At 30.6% G+C, this 19,805-nt stretch overlaps 2 protein-coding genes across 2 annotated transcripts; both read left to right on the forward strand.

The window, feature by feature from the left end:
- The first annotated feature begins 3,900 nt into the window (after positions 1 to 3,900).
- On the forward strand, positions 3,901 to 13,153 carry LOC129909893 (ATP-binding cassette sub-family F member 2). Its single transcript, XM_055987040.1, has 4 exons — positions 3,901 to 4,073; positions 10,900 to 12,090; positions 12,150 to 12,686; positions 12,748 to 13,153. Exons 2-4 carry the CDS (start codon positions 10,912 to 10,914, stop codon positions 12,880 to 12,882), a joined length of 1,851 nt encoding a protein of 616 aa, XP_055843015.1. The 5' UTR covers positions 3,901 to 4,073; positions 10,900 to 10,911; the 3' UTR covers positions 12,883 to 13,153.
- Positions 13,154 to 14,957: 1,804 nt separating this feature from the next.
- Positions 14,958 to 16,255, forward strand: LOC129910297 (transmembrane protein 98-like). Its single transcript, XM_055987628.1, has 4 exons — positions 14,958 to 15,210; positions 15,282 to 15,547; positions 15,623 to 15,783; positions 15,868 to 16,255. The coding sequence occupies exons 1-4, from the start codon at positions 15,071 to 15,073 to the stop codon at positions 15,925 to 15,927; spliced, it is 627 nt and encodes a 208-aa protein (XP_055843603.1). The 5' UTR covers positions 14,958 to 15,070; the 3' UTR covers positions 15,928 to 16,255.
- The last annotated feature ends 3,550 nt before the right edge of the window (positions 16,256 to 19,805 follow it).

Consider the following 19,805-nt stretch of genomic DNA (forward strand, 5'->3'; position numbering starts at 1 on the left):
AGCTGACATTGGTCGCCAAAGTGTCATGTTTTGACAACCTGGCGACCAATGTCAGTTCGGAATATATTACCTTTTTATGTGTACTTTGGTAGAAGATAACGGAAATTGTAAATTTTTTACTTTTTACAGTTTAGCGTAGGGACAAAAAAAAAAGGTCAGCTAAAGTTCAAGGTTCATAATGTGACATCATTAGGCGCGTCCCATGAAGAAAAAATCTCTGAGGCTCAATGTCATTTTGAAAGAAAAAGCAAAATAATTTGTGGGAAAAGTTTCTCACTTCAACTGCAACTCCACAGAACTGCAAAATTTCTTCAAGTATTCAATTATGATAAAAATTATTTCAAAATAAATTATTTCGTGTAGCAAGTTAAAAAAAAAATAACCTTTTCTTCAAATTTTCATTAAATTTTTCATGTTTTTATCACTTTTATAACAACTACTGCTCACCACAAAAAAACAAACGTCTAAGCAATAAGAAAAAAAAAAAATAACGAAAGAGAAAGAAAACTGAGAAAAGTGAATCCTAAAAATTCTCAGACATCTCTGAAAAAAATTGAGCGTTCAGCTGAGATATTTTGTCTCACTTAAAAATTGCTGAGCCCTCAGAGATCTCTCTTTTCGTAGGATTCACCTATTGCGAAGGAAAAGTTTTTTAAACTTGGTCCAGTTCAGGAATTTAACTAGCCGATTTCGGTGGATTAGCTGTCGTTCAACTTTGGTTCTAGGTACTCTCTTCTTTTCCTGATTGAAATACATTTACGAAAAAATCTTTCGTATGCAGTGGAACAGGTAAACTTTAAAACACTTCAGGGGAACGATTTTTTCATTTTGTTTCAAATGTGAATCAGTTGGCACGAAAAATGAATTTGCATCTGGAAAACAAATAGATACAATTTAAAAGAAAAATAATTGTTCCATTGTAAATTTTCTTTTCGAAATAAAATTCTTTGAGTCATTTATAATCGATTGGTATAGCATTTGTGTTTCAAATCGAATTAAAACATCACAAAATAACTATTTGAAAATGTTTTCTGATCGCTATAACTGGCCCCTTCACTAGAGCCCAAATGAGATAATTTCGCAAATTATCTCATTCGAATGTCAAATCATAAAGAGAATTTTTTAAATTTGAATTTCGAACTGACCGAATCTGTGAAATTATCTTACTTGGGGTCCAGTGAAAACAGCCCTACTAGCAATTTTGCTTCTATAATGCTTTACAGAAGCAACCATTGGATCTGTAAAGCTTTATAGAACCAAAATTGTTTGTCGGGATGCTATAAAAAATACCTGTAGTGTGTAGTGGCCTAACACCCCGCCTCCACAGGAGATATTTTTCTCTAATACTATGTTTCCACCTACGCTAAATCCGAGATTTAGCTAAGTAGATTTAGAATAAATCTCGAGATTTATTTTAAATCTACTTCGCTAAATCTCAGATTTGGGTTCAGCTACCCTAAATCTAAGATTTTCACCTACTTTCAATCCAAGATTTAGAATAAAACTCGAGATTTTTGCTAAATCTACTAAGCTAAATCTCGGATTTAGGGTAGGTGGAAACGTAGTATAACTCAATGTCTAACATCTACAACATAACAATTTTCTTTTCTTGGCTGGGCAAATTTTGTTCGGACAATTCATTTCATATGCTTCGTTCGCCAGCAGGATGATGTATGATTTTTTGAGGACAAAATTTATTTATATGGTCATTTTGTATGAATACTTCTTTTTTTTTTAATTTTTTTCAATTTGTACATGTACCCATTGCTTGGTATGTTTTTTATTTGCCTTCCAAAAAATAAACAATTTATTTTTATAAAAATCAATTATAATACCTGTTAAATAAATTCAAAATTATTAAATAAATTCAAAAAGTATAATACCATTTCATGAAATCTAATTCATTTCAACATAAAACATGCAAAAATTCCCAAAACAAACAAATATATTTTGTCATCCGCTACTACGGAGACAACCTTCTTCATGAGAGGACAAAAGTAATGAAAAAACTGCAGTTCCAAAAGAAAAAAACACATCTGTCAAATTCGATGTTAGACAATCGTGTTCAGACAAAATCGAAGGTTGTCTAACATTAGGTGTGTTTTTTATTACCACCGGTCTTAACTGGACAAAAAAAAACGCCTCGGGGCTTAACCTGAAATCTTGGCAGCACTGTATATTGAATGTTCCGAAAACAGCAGACACAACAAAAATTTAGAGTTGTCATATTTTTCGCTTTCGTCATTTTCTTGTATTTTTCATATATGTTTTACAAAGAGAGAAAAAAGAGAAATCTCCGGGCTAAACAACTAAGCCCAAGGGGCTAAGGTGTTTTTGTATTTAACATGTAAATTGCTTAGTCCAGACTGCGTTTTTTTTTTGTCTAGTTAAGACCGGTTGTAATAAAAAACACACCTATTGAATCATAACAAGAAATAGCGAGCCTCCACAAGACATTTCTTGTTAAGACACGTCAACATGACAAAAATTATCTCCTGTGGAACCGTCATCAACTTAGCATCACTTAGTGGGGATTTTCAAAAATTTTTATGCAAATAATTAGGTGAGAATTAGGTGAAATTTAGTGAATCAATTTTACAATTTGGTGAATCATAGTTTAAAAGTTATTAACAAATTACGTAAGGCGTAAAGTTAGCAGCACTTGGTCATGAAATTCAAAAAAAAATTCTCCATAATTCAGTGTCAATTTAGTGAATCGTATTTCATCAGTTTCATAATTTGGTGAATCATAGTTTATTAAATAATAACTAAAATAGAAAAATTAACAAACGTGACGTAACGTAAAAAAGCATTTGTTAATCATGGACACAAACCTCACGAATGAGAATGGCAGAGTTCAACACACCAAAACTGAACCTAAATTCAGATTTTTTCACATTGAACGCACTTAATATAAATGTATACTATGACAATGCGTTCAGGTGACGTTTTTCATTTACAAGATACACTTTGATTTGAAAATTTCCAATGCGAGTTACAACAAAAATGCTATTTTATAATACAAAAAAAGTTTGTTTACATCTTCACTAGCCCAGAACTAACATTCAGTGGAAGTTACTCACAAGAAAGATTTTGTTTTTTTTTTCGCATGAGCCTTGGACACTGATCTGTCTTGGAACATTTTTGAACTTCCGCAGATGATTACTTCAAAAGTATGATTCACCAAATTCTGAAATTTGGAACATTTATTCAGAAAAAGACCACAAGCATTTTGGTACATAATTCATAATTTGGTGAATCTTAATTCAAGAGTTACATGCGATTTTCTTTTTTTCGCGTGCGTCTTGGAACATTTTTGAACTTTCGCAGATGATTACTTCAAAAGTATGATTCACCAAATTCTGAAATTTGGAACATTTATTCAGAAAAAGACCACAAGCATTTTGGTACATAATTCATAATTTGGTTTAATGCTTTTTTACGTTACGTCACGTTTGTTAATTTTTCTATTTTAGTTATTATTTAATAAACTATGATTCACCAAATTATGAAACTGATGAAATACGATTCACTAAATTGACACTGAATTATGGAGAAATTTTTTTTGAATTTCATGACCAAGTGCTGCTAACTTTACGCCTTACGTAATTTGTTAATAACTTTTAAACTATGATTCACCAAATTGTAAAATTGATTCACTAAATTTCACCTAATTCTCACCTAATTATTTGCATAAAAAATTTTGAAAATCCCCACTAAGTGCTGCTAAGTTGATGGCGGTTCCTGTGGAGGCGGCCTGTAACAACTCAATTTACATGCAGTCCTGAACATATTCATCCATTCATCGTTAATTCTTCGCTGAACGCATCAAAACTAATTATATTTAACGAAACTTTTTCTTTCGTTAAATCTTACGTCAGTTTCAAAATCGAAGCAAAAAATTATTGCTTTCTTTCTCTGGCACACGCAGTTCCACCGATCACGGAAAAATTTGCCTTTGGTCGTAAAATTTCGAATTTCTTTAAAAAAAAAAAGAAAAGAAATTTACCTCAACACGTGAAATAACTTTATACGTGATTAAATCGTTTTTTCAATTCGCTGCCAACTAAAAGGTTTGTGTTAATTATGTTTAAATATTATTTCTTTAAAAAAGTGCTCTCTGTTTCGTCCCATAAAAGGAAGCAAAAAAAAAAAAAATTACACAAAAAAAATTTTTATTCTGAGAAAAAAATCAATATGTTGTAACGTGGTAAATTTATATTATATGCCCTCATAATAAAACTTAAAGCTTAACTTTCTATTAATTAAAGAAGGTGCATTGTGCATTCATAAAATATTGCTAACAAAGGAAAAAAAGAAAAAAACTAAAATCTATCAAGTACGCAAATTTTATTTGCATTTCATCAACTGTTGTCGAGCACATGTGTGTCGTTTGTCGTCGTCGTGGTGAAGAAATAGGGAAGTGGAAGTGTTTCTTTTTTTTTTCTTGTTTCATTTGATGTACTCATGTACTATTTGCCAGACGATTCACGATAGTGACTGGCGTTTGGGGATTTTCCTCTTGAAAATTTTAAAGCAAGGCCATGCGAAACTGATTTCGTTCGAACTTCGATTGATCAGATAAATGATCATCAACTTCTCTAACTTCTACAAATACGAGTATGAAGTATATTTTGTCCAGGTTGTAAATGAATCATATTAATTATCATTAACAACTCAAGTTCAGTGCCTCAAACTCTTTGTTGATTATTTTTGTGTACCCTGAAAGTTATGTCCGAAGAGACTGAGTGTCGCACAAATCAAATAATTAGGATTTTTGTTTTTTCTTTAAACAAAATAGGTACCTACTTATTTAGATCTACTGCGTAGTAAACGCTATCTGTTTCTAATTTACTAAAAAAACCTTAAGCATAGGAATAAGCTTTCATAATATTCAATTGACTTGATGACTAAGTTATTTGATTTGTATCAAATGAAAAGTATTGACAAGTACACAAAGGTCAATCAATTGCAAGATTTTTATATTTTAAAAACTTGTTTTATATATTTTTGCTTGAAAATGCCATATCATCTACACCACCTGAGTTTTTTTTGAATCACCAGTATTTTTTTATAAAAAAAAATTGGAGCGATGTTCATAGTTTTCGCCACCTGTCAAAACTTGCTACCGAAATACAAATACAATTAAAGGTGGTTCAAGAAATAAAACAACTCCAACACTTTACAAAATATGCAACTTTGATTAAACAAATTATTGATTAAATAGAAAATAAGCCAAAATATCATTTTAAAAGAAGAAGATAAACTATCATATACTGAAATCTTAAGGACCCTAATTCATTAGAGAGAAAAAAAATGTTAAAACAAGTCAAAATGCCTACAAAATGTAAGGAAAACAAAGAGTTATCTTAACTTTGAAATTTTCTAGAAAACTTTGACAAAAACTGTTTCCAGCCATACAATCCATAATCGGTCTTGAATCTTATTATCGATTTTAATTCCATTTCATTTAATTCAAAGTGATATTCGTAATTTGATTATGTTTAGATCAACTTAATATAGTACAAACAAAATATAAATAAATTAAATTATAAATTCTTATTCTCTTCTCATTTCTCTGACAAAGTCATAAAAAGTACAACGGTCACTTTTTCCAAAAAGTCAAAAAGTGAAAATTTTCAAACTCATTTTGTGACAATTTTCCTGACACAAAATTAAAAATAATGATGCAGAAAGCTTATTTTTTAGTTTAAAAAACAGTTTTTGTAGTTTTTTTTTTCCAAAAAAAAAACAAATAGCGCTAGAAAAAAATAAAAGTTTTTTACTTTTGTAAATTTCCCACTTTTTAAAAACTTAAAGCTTTAATATAAATAAAAAATAAAATTTTGAAAAAAAAAATTCATGCAATAAATAACAATTTTTTTTTTCTGTTATAATTCAAATTTAAATTCAAATTGTTTTTCATTTAGTTTTTCTAAAGTGCTGTGATGTATGTTTTTATTTTTTATTTTAACTTTTATTTATTAAATGTCAATAATTTATATTTTTATTTTAGAAAATTCAAAAGTTTTTAATTATTAATTATCTGTCAACTTATAAATGTAACAAAATAATATTTTCATGTAAGTTTAAACAATTTTTGTAATAGTGTAAAAAGTTTTAAATGTAATATTTAACAGATTTAATAAAAAAACCCCTGAAGAAGTCGAGAAATTACAACGAAACGTAGGGAGAAAGTATGAAATAAAGATTTTTATTTGCATACAAAAGGAAGTGACCAAAAAAGCCCGATTCAACATAAACATTAATAGTTCAAATAATTGGTCAAATTATCATTAATTCAATAACAATTATTGTTTTTTTTTTTTTGAAAATTAGATTTTTTTTTAAATTTTGATTTTAGTTGTTGATTAATAATATAATATTACTTAGTTATTTAAAGAAAAATAGCTTTAACGATTTTGAATTTTTTTTCTTCCAAAAATGCATCTTTATAAACGATATTAAATTGCATATTGTTTTTTAACTCAAATTTATTTAAGAAGTTCTGTTTTTTTTTTTTTGAAGAACGAAATTCATGTTTTTTTTTTCAAATACTTATTTTGTATACAAAATGTTTAAGAATTTAAATATTTCCTACCTTCGTGACCTTTGTTGAATAACTTATCTTTTTGTTCTATATAGGTTATAGAACAACAATTTAAGTTTTTGCTTTAAATGTAGTCACTTTAAGGATACCTAAATACCAAGAACTTTTTGTTGAAATTTCAAGGATTTTCAATTTTAAGAGCAAGTGTTTACCTGTGCGTACCTGCATATTACTTGGGTTCATTTATTACCATAAATTACCATGTCAAATTATTTGTACTAGCCGACCCCGCACTCAAAATTCGAGTGCCAATTGTAACTTTTATTTATGCTCAAATAAGCACACTATATAAATCACTTTATTTACTACTAAGAATATGCAACACTTAATTTTATTCGAAATTCGAGAATGTCTTCGAAGGTTCTCGTCTTTGCTTTTAGAAGTTTTCACTTCCAGAAGGGAGAGGGCGTGGTTCAGCACATTTGTTTTTGTTTTTTCCTCAATTTTAATTTATTGTTTTTATCTATTTCGGTAAAAAAAAATAAACAAAGTATACATTCTGCACATCTAGATAAAATTTTCTATCGTTCGGTATATAATTTATGCCCCTTCGGTTTTTGTGGGCCGCGTATTTTGTACCACAAAATAAGTGTTTGCCGTTTTATTATATGATGATGATGATGATGATTCTATGTTTTATTTTAATCTTCCTAGTAAATACTAGCTATAGGAAAATTAATAAGTATAAAATAGGTTTGATATGCACAAAATGTGGATGAAAAAGTTTATTTTTTTTCAAGTAAAAGCATTTACTATTTTTTATGCACATGTGAATTTTAAAATGATTTGTGATTATAATCCAAGGCCATACAAAAAAACAAATTTTACAAACTCTTATAATTTTTAACGTATAGTTAAAAAGTACTATTGTACTGATTTTGATATTGATTTTTCTGTTGAACACTGTCGAGTACAGAAGTTAATGTTTAGTAATTTTATTTATATTTTGAAAATGGTGAACTTTCGTACTGTTAACAATTTGTCCATCGTGCACCTACATACATAATAAAATAAAATTTTCAAAACATTTTTTTATAATTTATGTCCAGTCTATGGTATTTTTGTTATATCTTGAAAAGAAATTATTTGCTTTATAAGACCAAATGCATAAAATGATTTATGACATACAGTGCTGCTAAAAACATTCCGGATTTTTTTGTCATTTTCATCAAATACAATTTTATAACACAAACCTGGAACAAAATATTGTTTTAATATTTTTTCTAGATCGTTCATATATCACTTAAGCAATTTCAACAAAAAATAATGATCTTTAACACATACAAAAAATTTAAAAATTAAAAAATGAAGTAAAGCCGGAATTTCAGCTGTGAAAAACTAACCGGATTTATTAATGTTAATGTTCAAAGTTAATATTTTGCTCAGAAACCTTTGTTTTCGAAAACTGCTTGGCACCAACGAGGCTTGGACTCGGTCAAATTATTTAAAATAGAACTAGGAATATCTTCCTAGTAATTTTTCAAAGCTGCAAGTACGTTAGTTGCTGAGGTGTGCTTTTTCTTCTCTACCTGTCACATAAAGATTGCCCACAAATTTTCAATCGGGTGCGGTCGGATAAATTGTTCCGGCTATTCCAAGCCAGGAGTATTGTCTACCCCGAACTGCTGTTTTACGAGCTTTTAAAAATTTTTGGCATCATAACTTGCAGGAAGAGCCAATGTAAAGGCACTTCTTTCTCCTTTTATGGAGCCATTATCGTCTCCAACATCTCTCCATTCTGAAAATGATCCATAAATCCGTTGATTCTGTGTAACGGGGTAGAGCCTGTAGCTGAAAGAACCCCCAAACCATCACTGATCCTCTGCTGTGTTCACGGTAGGGAGCATATTTTTTTGGTTTTAAACATGTCCATGTTTGAGAGCCTGGCTGCCAATTTACAATCGGAATAGACCCAGTTAAAATTGCTTTTATCATTGAAAAACATATTTTTCCGTTTTGTTATCGAGCAATTGAGATGATTTTTTGTAAATAAAACCATGATGAAGTATTTTTATTTTAAAATTTAAAGATCCTTTAATTGCCAACTTTTTTAGACAATGCTTAGTATTAAAGAATGGCCTTTTTCCGAGTGGAGACAGATTAAGACCAAGTCTCTGAAAGCCTTCTTTACTGTACTTGATGTTGAAGGCAGATTAAGCTCCTCACAAATCGTTTAAGAAGCCGCAAAGGGATCTTATATCAAAAAATTCTTTATTCGCCTATCACTTTTTAAGGATATTTTGTTATGGCATCCACCCAAGTGATCTGCTTCAACTGATTTTTCTCTTTTTTACTTTTTGACGATATCATACTCACTTGACGTTGCAATTAACAACATTCCAAAGGGATAACATTATGTTTTATTTCGGCTTGAAAGTGTTCTACGACTCAGTTACGAATTTTGCGACTATAATGCGTTTTTTCCGTTATTCCATTAAGTAATTTATACAATTCACAAAGCTAACAACTTTGTTTGTCACTGCAAACAAAAATTTTACAGAAGTGACGCTTAAAACCGTTGCCTCAACAGCGAAAATTGAAATCCTTAAAAAATCCGGTTAGTTTTGCACAGACGAAATGCTGCCTTTCCTTCATTTTTCAATTTTTAAAATTTTTGAATGTATTAAAGAACATTAATTTGTGTTCAAATTCCTTGACTGATATATTAATGATCTAGAAAAAATATTAAAACAATATTTTGTTCCAGTTTTGTGTTATAAAATTTCAATTGATGAAAATTACAAAAAAATCCGGAATGTTTTTAGCAGCACTGTACATATCTGAAATGAAATTAAATTTATATTTTTTGAAAACGGCACTCTGTTGATTTTCCTCTCCAAGCTGAGCAAAAAAGAAACAAACATTTATTTATTTCTATTTTGAATAAAAGCCTTGCTTATTTTTTTTTTATTTTGCTCTACAAATCCCATGTGTTCGATATAAAATTTTAACATCTTTTCAACTTAAAAAACTGCAATAGCAGGGCAAATTTTTGAAAAAAATCAGGTATTATGATACCTTACAGTATTTTTTCAGGGGTGAAATTGGCTAACGCGATAGTCGATAGGTGATAATCAAAATCGACGATTTTTGGAGCAAAATTATAGTTTTTTGATCGCGTTAGCCCATTCCACCCCAAATTTCGTACTGTTTGTTAATTTGTAGGAAAATGATGAAAGAAATAAAAACATTTTGTTCAGTAAATTTATTTCAACTATCAACCTTTGTTCAATTGGAAGATTTTGGAAAAAAAAACATAAGTTAATAACGATGAAAGAAATAAACGGTTTAAACGTGTTTTTTTGCTATACTACTGGTGTCTGTATTGATAACATAAAAAAAAGCAGTACAGTGTAATTTTTACGCTCTAGAATGTTTTAAATGCGTGACCTTAAGTGAGTGTTTCATTGGTAACGATTTTTGTTGCACCCTTTGGTCGCTTGTCGTGCTTTAATTTTATTTTGAAACTAATAGCTACTTAATTTTTGTAATAATTTAAATTGTCTTTTTTTTTGTCGATTGAAAAATCTAGAATTAAAGATTTTACATCCGGAGTAAATGATTTTTCCCCTTTTCTAATATATACTATACGAAGAGCAGAAATGACTTGCGCGTCATATAGTAAAAGTAACATGCTCTCAACGGCACTGGTTCTGCTTCCTACATAGACTTTAAAATGCATGAATAGTAAAAATATGTACTAATTAAAAAAATACCCAATTTTCAAACAAGACAGGATAATAATTTCATAATTATAACCGCAGCTTAATTAAGCTTTTGTTTTTATCGCCTGTTGCGTGTTGCAATTATGAAATTATAACAAATGCTTTTTTGTTCTTTTTCTTAAGAAACTCGATGAATGTTATCGGTACTCTACTTTAAACTGACCATACTTCTTCAACGTTTTTAATCTACTCCTAGTTGTGCATGCTTGAACTTCACCACGATGTTTCTGTGTCAATTTGATAGTTTATCTGGTTAAAGCAGTAAATGCTTCGATTTAAGTTCTCTTAATTAAAAAAACAAACTTAGGCTTTTTTTCAGAGAGTCTACCTCATCTACTGCCACACCCTTATTCCTTAAAAACCTTTTAACTGTTTTGCTCTCTTAAATACTTTATGCATTATATATTTTTTCGCTTTGATAATCAGGCTCCCACGTATTTTTCTATGGTTTTTGCTCCTTGAGGTCATACATTAAAAAATATTTACATATACACATGTATAAATCGTGTAGAAGTTTTTAATTTTTTTAACAAAAAATAATAATATCCCTTTATTTTATTTTAGTGATCATTAAAAATGTCTTCTGCTAAGAAACGCGATGCTCAACGCAAAAAGGATGCTCGCAACAAGAAAATTGCACAAACTTCATCTTCGTCTAAGGGAATAACAAAGGCAAATGGAACTAACGGAACCGTCGAAATGACCGAAGAGGAGAAGCTATGCGCAAAATTAGAAGAGGAAGCAAGAATAAGTGCAGAAGCAAGATCATGCACTGGCTCATTGGCTGTCCATCCAAGATCGAGGGATGTGAAAATTGCCAACTTTTCCATCACCTTCTTTGGGTCGGAACTTCTGCAAGACACTATGTTGGAGTTGAATTGTGGCCGACGATATGGTCTTATTGGTTTGAACGGATGTGGAAAGTCATCACTCCTGTCTTGTCTTGGCAATCGTGAAGTTCCAATTCCCGAACACATTGATATATTTCATTTAACACGTGAAATTCCGGCTAGTTCGAAGAGTGCCCTCCAATGTGTCATGGAAGTAGATGAGGAGCGTATTAAGTTAGAAAAATTGGCCGAAGAGCTGGCCTCAAGTGAAGAGGACGACGCACAAGAGCAGCTTATCGATATCTATGAACGATTAGATGACATGGCAGCTGATTGTGCTGAGGCCAAAGCCGCTCGAATTCTGCACGGTTTGGGATTCGATAAAGATATGCAGGCCAAACAGGCTAAAGACTTTTCCGGAGGATGGCGTATGCGAATCGCTTTGGCAAGGGCATTGTTTGTGAAACCCCATTTGCTTCTGCTGGATGAGCCTACAAACCATTTGGATTTGGAAGCGTGTGTGTGGCTTGAGCAGGAACTCAAGGAGTACAAACGTATATTGGTATTGATATCACATTCACAAGATTTCCTCAATGGAGTCTGTACAAACATTGTTCATTTGACAAAGAAACGTCTAAAGTATTATACTGGTAATTATGAAGCCTTCGTTAGGACAAGAATGGAACTTTTGGAAAATCAAATGAAACAATACAACTGGGAACAAGATCAAATCTCTCACATGAAGAACTATATTGCTCGGTTTGGTCACGGTTCGGCAAAATTGGCTCGTCAAGCACAATCTAAGGAAAAGACTTTAGCTAAGATGGTCGCACAAGGTTTAACTGAAAAGGTCACCGATGATAAAATTTTGAATTTCTACTTTCCTTCTTGCGGTACAGTACCACCGCCAGTAATTATGGTTCAGGTAAGCATCATTTATTTAACACAAAATTGGGAATAAGAACTTATTTGTTTTTTTCTTAGAATGTCCACTTCCGTTATAGTGACACCACACCATGGATCTATAAAAATCTTGAATTTGGTATTGATTTAGACACAAGATTGGCTTTGGTCGGTCCTAATGGTGCTGGTAAGAGTACACTATTGAAGCTTTTATATGGTGATTTAGTGCCCAGTTCGGGAATGATTCGTAAGAATTCCCATTTGCGTATTGCCCGTTATCACCAGCACTTGCACGAGCTGTTAGATTTGGATCTTAGCCCCTTAGAATATATGATGAAAGCCTTCCCTGCCGTTAAGGAAAAAGAAGAAATGCGAAAAATTATCGGACGTTATGGCTTGACCGGCCGCCAGCAGGTATGCCCAATTCGACAGCTATCCGATGGCCAACGTTGTAGAGTAGTGTTTGCGTGGTTGGCGTGGCAAGTGCCTCATTTGCTATTGCTTGACGAACCTACCAATCATTTGGATATGGAAACTATCGATGCGTTAGCGGACGCCATCAATGATTTTGACGGTGGAATGGTGCTAGTTAGTCACGATTTCCGTCTTATTAACCAGGTATGATTCAAACTAGAATATTTTCAACTTTTTGCGTTATTTATTTTATTTATTTCTAAAGGTTGCTGAAGAAATTTGGGTGTGTGAAAAGGAAACAGTTACCAAATGGAATGGTGGTATTTTGGATTATAAGGATCATTTGAAAAATAATATCAACAAAGATAATAAAGATAAAGATGCCGCGAAGAAGAAATAATTCGATTAAGTTTAATAATATTGAAGTAACTATATTTTTACAAAAACATCGGCTAATGAGAACTAAATTTGCTGATTGTGATTCTTTATTCAAATTACCTTACCATTACACTTACCGATTAAACAAAAACCGATATTAGCAGTAACAAAGGAAACCTTCATCTCAAACAAATTAATATTGCTTGGATCTGTTGTAACTAATGAAATAACAGGAAATGATTTTATTTATTATTTTGAAGTTGAATACAATAAATTTACCAATAGACAAATTATTTTTTCGTGTGTTTTGTTTCTGTAATGACCCGGGTTCTCAGTCGTGAGTTAACTCGGAGATATTAATTTATTCCTAATTTACTTAAGAAAAAAAAAATCAAGTTGAGAATAAATCCGGATGGCGCTCACGAATTTGTTCACTTGGTCCAAAGTTAACCACATAAATAGCTCAGTCAACTCGGAGTTAGCTTTATTCCGGCTCTGAGGGACCAGCTTCTTTATATACACCCAGTTTTTTGATGAGACATGATAAGGCGATTAAAAATAAATTTCTCTGATCCCAGAATAAGAAATGTATTTCCACGCGGTGCAAACTTTTCAAATACAACTTGCACAGCCTAGATATTTTCTTCAGGAGTACTGCCTCTAGCATGTGGTATCACAATGAACCCCTGAGAGTTTAAGTGAGTCGGGTCACTTTAAGCTCAACTAACTGTCTACAGGTAACAGAATAGGGTAATGTGAATTTTTTTAATGATAAAATGGCGGCGTAGTTCAGGAAGATCGGTGAAACGTTTTCGTGCCTACAAAGTGTTATTACCCCTTAAATGAGAGGCGTTTAAATGGCGGTTGAAATTAAATTAAAACAAATAGTTCTTTTAAATTTCATTTTAAATTTCACTTTTTTACCCAACTAAGTACTAAAAAATTTTCCATGACTCTAATTCAATGAACCGCAGTGTAAAAAAAATGCACTACGATGTTTCGGCAAGTTACTTTAAAAGTTGGTGTGTTCAATTCTCTTTTCAAAATGGTATAACATTGTTGAGAATATTCCATAAATAACCGAGATACAATTTATTTTCTGAAGAAATCCGACTTTTAATTTAATTTTTCCATATTTTTTAAGTTTTGTTCCCTTTCAGAACCTTTCAGAATACAAAAACTTAAATAATATGGAAAAATTACCTAATAAAAAAGTCGGATTTCTTCAGAAAATAAATTTTATATACAAAGCACAGGGTGACCATTTTTTCGACTTTTTTTCAAATGCCCATAACTCACAAAATATGGGGCTACGATTTTTTTTGTTATTTTTCTGATAACTGTCACCACCTACCCTATCTACCGTTTTCATTTCGACGTTAACTTTTGGGACACCCTGTATAATTTTTATATAAGAATTATTCTTTCAGAAGGTGTGTTTTTTATTACAACCGGTCTTAACTGGACAAAAAAAACGCAGTCTGGGCTAAGCAATTTACATGTTAAATACAACAACACCTTAGCCCCTTGGGCTTAGTTGTTTAGCCCGGAGATTTCTCTGGGCTTAACTTTTTGAAGAGTTTTAAATCTGTGCTACCAAACTAATTTTTTCATAAATTGTTTAGAATTTGTTAAAAAACGTGAAAGCTCACGTTTGGAAGGACAAATTGAACTAAAATAGTTTTGCTAGCATACATTTTTGTATCTCTTTGTAAAACATACATGAAAAATACAAGAAAATGACTAAAGCGAAAAATATGACAACTCTAAATTTTTGTTGTGTCTGCTGTTTTCGGAGCATTCAATATACAGTGCTGCCAAGATTTCAGGTTAAGTCCCGAGGCGTTTTTTTGTCCAGTTAAGACCGGTGGTAATAAAAAACACACCTAGAGTTAGAGCACCGCAAAGTAGTTCGAAATAACAACATTCAGCAATCAAAGGCAGAAAACTCAAAACTCCATCCATTATTTTAAAGTACATTATGAGCTTCCAAATCTCACCACCTAGCTGCAGTATTTTGTCTAATTTCAATTTTAGATACTTGGCATTACTTTTTTATAAAAGCTTTTTTTCTATGTTGAAAGCTCTCAAAATGCAATCTGTCAAAAAATTTATCTCGCAAATACCTTTTTTATTTATTTACTTTTTGTTTTATCTTGATTGTTGTTAATCCACCTACTTTTATGTTTATTTAATTTTTCAAAATTTTAATGGACTTAAACGGTGTAGATTCACTTGTTGCAGCAGCATTTGGAGCATTGGGTGTTATATTTATTGGAGCATTTGTTGGCTTGATTGTAATTTGTCGGAAGCAACATCAAAGAAAAAGATGGAGTCGTTTGGATAACAGGTTGTTGTTATTTGTTTTTTTGTTAGACATAATGTAGACACATTTAATTACGGAAGTAATTATGATTTTAGGTCAGTTAAAAAGAATAAAAACGAACATGAATTGGCAATGGCACTGGGCGATATTGGTCTGAATAATGCACTTGAGCAGATTATTAGTGACCAACAGTGGGTAGATGATGCTTCTGGGTTGATTCCTCACTGTTTGGTGATTCTTCGGACTTGCCATGGATTGACTGAGAGATTAGCTACTCTTGCCATGGGTCCGAGTGTTAAGCGATTCAGTAATCGACTTACAGATGCTGCTAAAAGGATTCCATCAAGAGTTGATGATGTTGGTATGTGTATTGAGATGAGATGGAGACCCTAATTTATCTATTGAAGTATTTTGTCATGTTTTATTCAAATTTCAGTACAAGCAATGTATCCACCACTCGATGCTCGTTTACTCGAAGCTCGAGTAGCAGCTTTAGTTTTAGCAGTCGGTCAATTAGCACTTTTAACACAATCAGCAGTTGGATCCCATGTTGAATGGATCGATGAGAGTCTTGAGGAGATGGATAAGCATTTATTAGTAAGCAGCATTTAGCTAATGAAAAAGAGCTTATTTAATATTTTCAATTTTGTTTTTTTTTTTTTTTTTAATATTTGCTTTTAGCTCTTGAGAAATGTTTCTCAAGAAAAAGAAAATAGACCTGAAATGAGTGCATTTGTATAAATTCCATTATGTCCCTAGGTATTATTTTAACACAAAAGTTGGCGAACAAAGACAATACAAAACATGACAATCTGTTACAATATACATTTCTATAACAACTTTAAAAATTTTAGACGAATATTTACAAAAACAAAAAATATATTGTGTTATTTTAATAAATAAAGCACAAACAAATTAGTTAATATACAATATTATAAATTTAAAAAAATAACGAGTGCAAGAATACTCTTTTTAAAACTAATAATGCAGAAGCGATGGGAAAAAGAACACTACAGCAAGTTCAACAGAACAAAAATACACAAAAAAATTCGAGCCGAATGAGGAGAGTGATTTTCTAAGTAAGGTGAAAATAGTATATTTTTAATAACTTGGAAGTAAGGAATATTGTCGGAATTTTCTAGCTTGAACTTGAACATGGATTATTACACTAGTTAACAAAATTAAACTTTTTTTTTTGTTGCCGAAACAAAAATATAACTTTTCTGAAGGTTTTCGGTGTGCTGAACTCGAATCCGAAGTCAAAATAAAATGCACGAACTTAAGACATTTTATATAGACATTTGGAAAATGTAGGTACCTACTACATGGGTACAAAAAAAATAAAATAAAATTCGTTTAAAAAAAAAAAATAAAATCAAATTGCCCTCCAAAACAAGTATGCAGTTTTGATTGATATATTAACATGCATTATTAGAAAAAAAAATTTTCAAAATCGTTACAGCCGTTTTTTAAAAAAATAATTTTTTATAAATAATTTTTTGGAAAAAATCACTAGTAGAAATCACTAGAAATCAACACCTAAGAACAAAATTTCAAAAAAATTCAATGTTCCGTTTTCGAAAATTTGATTTTTCAAAAAAAAATTTTCAAATTTTTGTTTAAATCCAAAAATTATTTTTTTTTGTAATTTTATTTTTGGCTTATACTAAAATCATATAAATTTTTCCTTACAAAAGTTTATTAAGTACCGTTAATAATGATTTTCAAAAAAAAAAAATTTATTAGAAGATAGACCTTGTCTTTAAACTTACATTTGAATTTTTTAGACAAATTCGTTGGAGCCGTTTTTGAGCAATTTCAATTTTACTAAAATCGGTATATGACAAGTACCGTTATTGTTGGTCCAAAAAAATTAATTCCAAAAACCCCTCTGTAGAGTCGCCAAATAATGCCACATACCAAGTTTGACATCAATCGGTTCATCCGTTTAGGCTGTAGCTTCGTTTACAGACAGACAGAAGGACTTCCGGGACCCACTTTTTTGGCATTCTCTACCATCATAATGTCATGGAAAAATGCTCTCAACTTTTTTTTTTGTACGAATGCATAACTTGATATAATAGTACCTATATCGCAAGTATAAATTAATCAGCTACCGTTTTTGAAATATAACCGTTAGAAAATGCAGTACTTTAGGCTTTATTCATTTATATAAGGAAAATTGTTTGCGCATATTTATCTGTTTAAATCTTTCCGATATCTTTTTTATTGCCCGAGATATCCTCAGTTATTTGGCATATTTTATAAATTTTATAACGTCATTATCTCCTTTATGATATATGAAGCAAAACCCACTTAGTTCATTTTAAGATACATATCTCGGGCAATACAAACGATATTGAAAAAATTTAAACAGGTATCGAAAGATGGAAAACAGTTCTTATAGAAACCGTTACTAAAATATGTTCTAACAATTTTCCTTATACAAAAGAATAAGGTCCGAAGAACCGAAAAAAACTTTTTTTACATTTTTTTAACGGTAATATCTCAAAAATGGGAGCTTATTAGTTGTTTCTGACTTCGGATTCGAGTTCAGCACACCAAAAACCTTTAAAAAAGTATATTTTTGTTTCGGCAACAAAGCCCTTGTAAACCAGTATTATCATTGATTTTATTATATGCGAGTCATAATGATAATAAATCTAGGATTTTTTGAGATCAAACTTATTCCCAAAAAAATGGAAGAAACAACATTCCTTAAAAAATGTTTTTTTGCTTAGCTTAGTTTAGTTAACAAAATTGCCAAGTTTCAAAATAAAGCAATATGGGTACATATCAAACGATACCCTTACAAAAAAAGGTGTAGTTAAAAATATTTTGGAATATAATTTATTGAATTTATCATAAGTTTTTCGAATTTACTCATTTAGATTGAGTAGCTAAAATTTGTTTTAAAGATTTTAGATCAAATGATTTATTCAAAGTACTACGCGTTTTTTTTTTAACAAAAAAAAAAAGAACAACAGATTTTCGTTGCAAAATATTAGTTTTAGCTCTTCAAAACAATTATTAAAAAATCAGTTACGTAGGCCAAACAAAAAAAAAAAATTAAGAAAAAACATCAGAACATATTTTTATTAAAAAAATTTATTGCAACCAAAATATTTTGTATAAAAAAAAAATGTTGCACTTTTTTGCGTAAAAAAAATTCTAAGCAAAATGTGTTTATTCAATATTTTTTTCAATATTCTTCGAATTTCTTTTAATTTTGTAAAAAAATCTACAAACACACACAAAATATTTAATTCATACATTTTGCATTTAATTTTGTTATTTGCAATAACATTTTTTTATGCAAAACATTTTTGGTTGCAGTATTTTTTAATTTGTAAAAGAAAGCAAATATATATAAAAGAAAAAAAATTTTTTACAACCCTACTTTACTACCACCTACCCTAAATCCGAGATTAAGCTAATGTCGTTTTCCAAAATTCAAGGAGTGACACTCCTAGCTATATAATCACTCCGAAAAGAAGTGATTTCAAATTCCAAAATTGAAAAAGGAGTGAATTTTTGGAGTGAATTCTTCACTCCCAAAATTTTGAAGGAGTGACGGAGTGATTACCAATACTTCTACATTTGACTTCATGGACTGCTTGTCAAATTGTTGGGTGGTTGTTTTAACTTTTTTTGTGAAGGAAATTATATTTATTTACAATATAGTATTGTAAAAAATCACTAAAAGTGAATTTAAAAGATTGTGTTATTATTTTATTCATTATTTCGTATTACAAACACATGCAAAGCAAACGTCAAATCAATCCACTTGTCAAATTCTTCGTGAACAAATTCCATAATTGCACATAATTTTGGAAAACGACATAAGTAGATTCATTCTAAATCTCGAGATTTAATTTAAATCTCGGATTGAGGGTAGGTGAAAATCTTGGATTTAGGGTAGGTGAACCCAAATCCGTGATTTAGCGAAGTAGATTTTGTCATGTCATGTCATATGTCATGTCGTGTATGAACATAATGTAAACTAACAATCGAACAGAAGCTATAGATCTCATGTAAAACCTCGAATCAAAACTGACATTCATTCTGGGCCTTACAAATAATCAAATTTAAAGCTCGCTTTAATTTTTACCTTAATTCTACTACACGTGTTAAAACTAACAAGAACGAAGAGCTAAAACATTCAATATTATAATATTCGTATTATTTTATATTTCAATAAATATTAACTTTAAATAAGTACCTATTTAAGAATTTTATAAATATGTACTCGAGTACATAACAGATTTAAAATAAATGTCGAGATTTATTCTAAATCTGTTTAGTTAAATCTCGGATTTAGGGTAGGTGGAAGCATAGTATATGGAATGGCTCAGAAAATATATTTTTCTTCGTTAAAGCTGTTTTTGAGAAAAGTATGTTTTAAATATTGCTCATTTCTCTTCACCTTCAACTTTTACTAAGTTTGAAGAAATCTTCAAACTTTAAAATATTAGTTTTTGCATTAAAAGCCGACTCTTTGCAGATGATAATAGATAAATAATAACGATAAATTCAGTGCTTATATGTTCTGTTACTCTTACATCGAAGAAAGTGTCCGAGAAATACTCTCCGTGTTCAACGCAAGGCACCTGAACATA

This window comes from Episyrphus balteatus, chromosome 2 (genome assembly GCF_945859705.1).
Source record: "Episyrphus balteatus chromosome 2, idEpiBalt1.1, whole genome shotgun sequence".
Lineage (NCBI taxonomy): Eukaryota > Metazoa > Arthropoda > Insecta > Diptera > Syrphidae > Episyrphus > Episyrphus balteatus.

Coding starts and splice junctions, on each gene's coding strand:
- LOC129909893 (XM_055987040.1), top strand. CDS start 10,912: ATGTCTTCTGCTAAGAAACGCGATGCTCAACGCAAAAAGGATGCTCGC. Junction 12,091..12,149: donor CGCCAGTAATTATGGTTCAG/GTAAGCATCATT, acceptor TTTTTTTCTTAG/AATGTCCACTTCCGTTATAG. Junction 12,687..12,747: donor ATTTCCGTCTTATTAACCAG/GTATGATTCAAA, acceptor TTATTTCTAAAG/GTTGCTGAAGAAATTTGGGT.
- LOC129910297 (XM_055987628.1), top strand. CDS start 15,071: ATGGACTTAAACGGTGTAGATTCACTTGTTGCAGCAGCATTTGGAGCA. Junction 15,211..15,281: donor TGGAGTCGTTTGGATAACAG/GTTGTTGTTATT, acceptor TTATGATTTTAG/GTCAGTTAAAAAGAATAAAA. Junction 15,548..15,622: donor ATCAAGAGTTGATGATGTTG/GTATGTGTATTG, acceptor TTCAAATTTCAG/TACAAGCAATGTATCCACCA.